The 7,439-nt window shown below is 35.4% G+C and overlaps 1 protein-coding gene across 1 annotated transcript in view; it reads right to left on the reverse strand.

Moving 5' to 3' along the window:
* dpt (dermatopontin) overlaps positions 1-4,332 on the reverse strand; it is a 7,540-nt gene extending 3,208 nt beyond the window's left edge. Inside the window, exon 1 of the mRNA XM_016447770.1 lies at positions 3,922-4,332. Within this exon, the coding sequence (XP_016303256.1) occupies positions 3,922-4,211 (290 nt within the window). The 5' untranslated portion in view covers positions 4,212-4,332. The remainder of the gene's footprint in view (positions 1-3,921) is intronic.
* Positions 4,333-7,439: the final 3,107 nt, after the last annotated feature.

Here is a 7,439-nt window from a genome sequence, read left to right on the forward strand (position 1 = left end):
CATGTTATCTATGTTAAGAATGCATTTTTGGCCATTTTTTCATATTTTCAATCAGTCCACACATTGTGAAACTGATCTAAAGAGCATAAGACTGCATAAAATGATTTCTTAATTGTAAGTTCCCAGCATGCAGTAAGTCTGACAGACAGTATTCCCTCACAAAGCTCTAGCAGTGCGCAGCAGACAGGGCTTGAGGTCACTGGCACTGGCTCTAAGGAAATCTCACAAAGTGGGCAGTAGATCAGGGAAAACTATACTGAGTCCAATTAACCCACTGGAAAAACTCCCCCAATGCTGTTGGAGTGGGTGGAGAAAACTTGGTCGAACACTGAATGGCCCTCAGAGACTGATCGTAGCAACCAGACATTTCCTGTTCTAACAAGCTGGAGAACTGGTAAAATAAGATCACTTTTGTCATGAGAATCACATGAACTGTAAGTCATCTGAAGGGTCTTGCATAAAGATATGTCTTTCTAGCCATGATATGAAGAGCTTGTGCCAAAATCGCACAAAGTTACTGTGACATTTATGGTGTTACAACACACATCACATCATAAGAAAAAGGAGGAAGGAAAGAAGGCAATCATCTCTCATCAAGACATTACAGTTATTGTAGAGTGGAAAATCATGAGAGGGTTATGAATCATTTTTCATGTCGGACCATTCTGGGCAAACATTCACGTTCCTGTGGACAACCAGAGTCTAAAAGCAGGAGAGACTATTTCATTGTCAAACACAAAAGTTAGTTTTAAATGAATAGCTCTTTTCGTAATACTTACTGTTCCAAAGCAGCGTTACAAAAAAATAGTGCCTTAGTATCCCTGAGTGATCATGTCAAAGGTGACCGTGACAAAGAAAGCAGCCAGTATAATGTTTAAACCACTGCACAATATGCTTTTGCTTATTGTACTTTACCTTCAGTTTGAACTTTATGTTTTTATATCAAGGCAGCAGCAATTGATTATCAAAATATCCATTCATAGAGTGTCCTGGCACTGCAGCACTGTGAGTATAGAATGAGCTTGTTATTCCAGGAAAAGTTTAATCCTGAATGTGTTCAAAACAACAAAACAACATTCTGTTCAGTGCAGTTCAAGTCTCATAAACCCTTAATTGGTCAGATTTCAGTCTGAGAAGTTAGTCCTCGGGACTTTGTGTAAACCTAGCAAAAGTGAGAGAATAGTGGATGCAATCATTTCATTCATTTAGTTGTAATCGACAGTCAGAGCTGAATGAGAGACTGTAATTGTTCTGTTTTCAGTATCCTCAATATTATTTAATATAAATGTGACTGAAACTTTAATATGCAGCCCTGTTTATACAACAGAATACTGCAATTTCTGTTTATCATCACAATAAATTTTAATAATTGCTACGTTCTGTGCACTGAGTCTCATTTGAGTTCATTCACTATTATGAATTTAAATGACACATCAACATTCAATTTCACATTCAGATAAGGAATGCTTTTGTGTTTGGTAGTGCATATCCTTCACATACAATAAGAGCATTATAGAGGCTATACACCACACTAAACATACAAAGTTTTAAATGTACTCATTCAAAAAAAAAAAAAAAATCAAATCAAATCAAATCAAACAATAAGAAATATGATTTTTAACTGTTTACAGTATTTATATTTTAAAATGTATTTACTTTGTTTGCATTTGGTTGACATTTTAAGGTATGTTGTTGTTGTTGTGTATATCAGTAAACCAAATTAACCCTTGCACTTTTTGGAAGTCCTTTAAAAACGAATTCTTTAAGTTTAAGTTTTCTTTACCTTTTATTAAAAAATCTTCCCTTCACTGGAGATGCAGTTAGAAGATGATGGAAGCATGATTTAGCTTTGGAAATTTGGAATTGTGGAGATCAGAGAATTCTCAACAAATCCTTAACCAGCAATTGAGAACCAGTTCAAAATATTGATAAAAATAATAATAAGCTAAGTAGGTCATTCATCTCCACTCCTTCCGAAGTGCAGGACAGGTACAAGTTCCAGAAATGTACATAAGTACAGAAGTTTTGGACAGAAAGTATTTCATAGATGGGTAAGATTGATCATCCTGTAACACTCACATTATTATAATGTATACTAGCCTTTAATGCAACAAGAGAGACAATTTTAAAACTTTAAATAGCAGATAAAAAAAGCATTAATATCTCTTTGGTTAAAAGTTATTTTTCAGTATCTCCCACTGGAAAGACTGGCTGGTGGCCATCAGAGGGTGGGCCATTCCTGGTTTTGAACACCATTCTTAACTGAGGTGACTCATCATTGTTGGATGATTTTTGCACACTCGTAAAGTGATCTGTTTGTGTATTTTTCTAAAATGCATTTTAAAATATTTTTAACTTTTTTTTTTTTTTTTGTCATTAGAGACTGGTTTATATGGCTGTGACAAGTATAAGTAGGTGATAAGCAGCAATGTTAAATGTTATTAATGACCCAATTTTTGTGTTTGTGTTTGTGTGTGTGTGAAGGTTTTTTTGTTATGTTGAATGCAGAAATACATAAAGTATTTAATTAATAACTATTATAATAACTATAGATAATCTCAGAAATGTGTTGGATATTTGAACTGTAACTGAGCGCGTATCCAGGACCACATTACAGTTCATTAGAGGAGAAGAAGAACGATGGGTCCAAGATGTTCTGCCGTATTTGGAATGAACACGGCGAACCTTGCAGTGCTTCAACAAGAAACCTTTTAACAATCCCAAAGTACAGTCAGTACAACATATAACACAACTTTAATTTGAAATGTCATAGTGCTGTTCTTAATAGGATGTCACAGAAATAAAGTGATTCACAAATGTGCAATCAAACATGTCTGAGGTACATGGCAGCTTGTTAAAGTTTCATTTTGGCAGTAAACAAAGCTCTTAAACTTAAGTGTTGCCATTATATCTATTCTGTGGCTTGTGGCTTACTGAGAACAGCTGAGACCTGAGGCAAGGATTAAATGACACTTCTGCCCAAACATCTGCTTGTGTTTCTCCAGTTCTATTTAAGAAATTGTAAATAGGTACAATTTCCTCTTGACAAACAAATTATCATGATGTCGTCAAAGCAAGCACTCAACTCTGAAAGCTAGCATTAGCTAGTGCTTTCAGTAAGCATTCACATCTGAGTCGAATCATACATCCAGGAGAGCTCTCCATTTTAGTTAGTCTAAACCAAGCATGCAAACACCAAACCTTTTTTAGGAATGGTCAGCAGAACAAAATATTTGCAACACAAAGGATGTCTGTGTAACACCAAAAATTATTTCCAAATATCTGTACAAAAAGCTGACATTCCTTATCTAAATGTGTCTTTCATTCATATATGTATATTCACTGGTGAACTGAAACTGTGCAAAGTTATACAATAAAAATGTATTAATTAAAAATTTCCATCTATATTCTTCATGTAGTGTATGTATGTATTAAGCATACTTTTTAAAAAATAATATCGATTGACCAGGGTGTCATTTTATGTTTTTTTTTTCTGAATCTGCTACACATTTTTCTGTAATACAAGGGTATCAGTATCACATTTGTGAAGTTGTTTGCTCTGTAGTATCAAACACTATTTCCAAATAACTGTCCAAAAATGAGAAATTCCTTTATGTGTATTGGCTAGACACTTGATACTGCAAAGTCCTAAAATAGTAATTATAAAAACATGCATTCTTGCGATGTTTGGCAAACATAAGAAAAATATTCTGCTTATTCCATCTTGCATATTCTCTATGTATCTCTATGTAACACTTTTTATAAAACTACATTGACTGGAACATCAAGGTGTCATTTCATGGTCCTTTCTACTTCAGTGAATGTTATCATATAAAACACACTCACAAATCTGTTTTGCATTATAGCGAGACATATAAAAAAGGCATATACCTCTATGAACCTGCATACATACAGACATACCATTCCAACCCGGCTCTGTTGATATCGTCCCACCAGCATTCGTTGGGCTCTCCCCAGTCATAGGGAGTCCTCTGGCACTCAAAGTTCCACAGGCGGTCCGAGCCTTCCTTCTCACTGAAGTAACTCCTGATTGCCACTAAGACCTCACCATGGGGACACTGAAAGTTGAAGCCCTGGCGCCAGGTATTCACCCACTCCTCACCGGTATCATGCATGTAGCCGTGCTGAGCGCTGGCTGTGGAGAAAACCATCAGCAGGCACAGAGCTTGCAGAACATGTGCTGAGCTCATCCTGAAGTCAAACTCTGTGGAACTTCTCAATGCTTCCTCCGTCTTAAAGGCTCCCTGGGATGTGCTGTCCAGATGTTCTGTGTCCGGATCCAGGGGTGATCATTTTCACCATAACCAGATGGTTACGGTCAGGGATTGGACTTTTTTGTATTGCTAAGGAGGATGTTTCCAGCCTCCTCCCAGACTGTGCCGTAGACCCTGCGTTAAATTTTTTTTTTAAGAGAAATCTCACTTTAAGGCCAAACATTTATGTAAACAGAATGGGTTTAGTTTCAATCTATCATTCATTATGTTAAACAATGTGATGGAATGAGGAGCTTTCACAGGAAATAACATTTGGAGTGAGAAAATTTGTCATTTTTAATGAAAAAATACACTCTAAAGATGTTGCTAAATAGCACTAAATGTGGTTTGAAACATTGGCCCCTAATCATAGAGGAACCACTTCAAGTGTTATATAGCACCTATGTTTAAAGGAGCTATAATGGTGCTATGTAGAACCATAAGAGTAACCCCATTCTCCTTCTCAGATTTTAGATATGCTACTCCACTCTCATATGTTTGCCATAAATGGGAATTTACTACAATGGAAAAAGCTGAATCACTTTTGAATCACTTTTATGCTTTTCTGAAGTCAAAAAGTCTTGTGTGGGGTCCCTGGATTATTTTCTTATAGGGGGGCCTTGGGGGCAACAAAGTTGAGAACCACATTATCTTCAGAAAATACACTGTATTTTAATGTTGTTTTAATCCTTTCCCCAACTAAACTAAGAGACTAAGAGAGAGTTAGAGAACCTTTAAAGAATTATACAGGGACTTATGGCAGTGGTGCTATATAGCTTCTTAACCATCTCAAAGAACCACTGAAGAACCATTTGTGTGTGTGTGTGTGTGTGTGTGTACACTGTAAAATGTGAATATGGCTTAAGAATTACTTTCATTGGTGGGTTACAGCCAAATTTATTCAGATTAATATGTGGTCATGTTAAAGGAGTTCACCCTAAAATGAAAATTTGCTAAACTTTTTCAGGCCATCCAAGATGTAAATGCTTAATTAAGATGTTTAATTCCTCATCGGAACAGATTTTGAGAAATTTAGAAATAAAAATGTAGTGATAAAAGAATTTATTCTCAATAGCTTTTGTGAGAGCTCTTTAGTTTACATTTAGCTATAATATAAACATTCACACCATGTAGACTTGCTATATAGTATATATCGGTTCAGCAGTTCTTTGAGGTGGTTGAGGTGCTATATATAGCACTGCTACCATAAAGAAACTGTTAAGCCCAGTATAGTTCTTCAGCGGTTCTTTGGGGTGGTTAAGATGCTATATAGCACCACTGCCATAAAAAGAAACTGTTAAGAACCCTGTATAATTCGTTAAAGGTTCTCTAATGCTCTCTTGATCTCTTAGTATACTTGAGGAAAGGATTAAAAAATACAGTGTATTTCCTGAAGATAACATGGTTCTCAACCTCTTTACCCGTAAGGCCCATTTGACAAAGGTGCTGTATAGACCCTTTAAAGGTGCTATATAGCACTTTTAGTGCTATTCAGCACCATTTTTAGAGTGTATTTCTAACTTTAAATGTATGACTGGGTGATAATATAGTTTACATTTTTGCGGCAATATGAACAATCCAGCAATTCAGTTGCGGGGTAAAACGGAGCACCCACAGGAACCCCGGGAAAAACATGCAACTCCACCCAGAAAGGTCTCATGGCCTCAGTGCTACCCACTAAGGATATCTCTGACCTCTTATGGAGCTATTTGTACATCATTTAACCATTAAAATGACCCAGTTAATTTAGATGTTACAACATTAAACATTTTTACACACACATAAAAGTTAACCTATTTCCCCCCCCCCCCCCAGTTGTCTATTAAATAAAACATGATTTTAATCAAGTCAAAAATATTATTTAGCATCTCTGACTTAACCTAAATATATTAAGTTACACCAGCCAAACTAAATGCAAGGATTAGATCAGGCCTTAAATGCAACAATTGCAATTTTTGGGTTACCTAGCAAAAGTATGTTAAGATTAAATAGCAATAACCCTTCAGAAAGAGGAGTACTTGTAGTGACCTCTGGTTCAGAAGTTACTCAAGGTCACTAATGTCAGAGAAATTTGTGTTATGCGTGTGTCTGTACTGATGACAGCATTTTCTTCCACTTAATCGGCTGCTGGATCAGCACTGGTTTTACAGTAGTTTCAGTCCATTTCATCCTCAACTTTACCTTCAAATCCAAATGTATTGCTATTTGATATTTAGTAACAATAAAACCAGATCATTTACTATGTCAGGCCACATCAGATGCTGTAAGCCTTTGATCCCCTACAACGTTATCTCTGAGATGAGCCTAGAGACAATCTTGTAAAACACAAACATTTATCTCTGGAGTGCAGATAACAATCAGTGTTTAGGGCTTCTGCAGGGTTCTTTAAGTTATCATAGTGTTCTGTTTAAACATTAACTTGTCTTATCAATAACTGGATGCAAAGCAAACTTTGTACTAGCATAGGGACTAACAGAGCAACAAAGCCATAATGTGGCAAGTTGAGTCATTAAACATTTGAAGACCTAAGCCAAAGTCAAAGTCGATATATTTACATTGTACAGGAGGAAACTGCATGGAGTTTTTTCATATAAACCACTGTGCAAACATGTAAGACCTCACCTAAAGCAGACACGTAACATAAAACAGTCCAGGAGAATGGCACAAGTTATTACAACAGATATTGACAGTATAAATATACTGTTGCAATATTGCTTTTTAGACACAATATACAGTGTAGATGGTGGAAATGGGACGTGGTGCAGAGAACCAACTTTTATATTATATTATATAGTTTACATTTTGTAATGGTATAAACAAACTGCATAGCCAAGATGCACTAAATGGTACAGTTTATTGCTTTATATATAGAACTGTGCAATAATGTAGTTTACGTTTTGCAACAATATAAAAAATCAATCTGGTTCAAGTTGTTGCAACAAATGTAAATGTATTGACATACATACATATATAGATGTATGTATGGTGGAAATGGGACATGGTGCAGAGAACCAAATTATTATATTATATTATATTATATTATATTATATTATATTATATTTTTATGAAATAATAAATATGTTATTTAATTTTTTTAATAATAAGGATTTATGCTAACATTCCCCAAATCCCGTTTTTTTATTATTATTATTTCTGATGTTTAAA

This window comes from Sinocyclocheilus anshuiensis, unplaced genomic scaffold, assembly GCF_001515605.1.
Source record: "Sinocyclocheilus anshuiensis isolate Anshui unplaced genomic scaffold, SAMN03320099.WGS_v1.1 scaffold311, whole genome shotgun sequence".
NCBI classification, from domain to species: Eukaryota; Metazoa; Chordata; class Actinopteri; order Cypriniformes; family Cyprinidae; genus Sinocyclocheilus; species Sinocyclocheilus anshuiensis.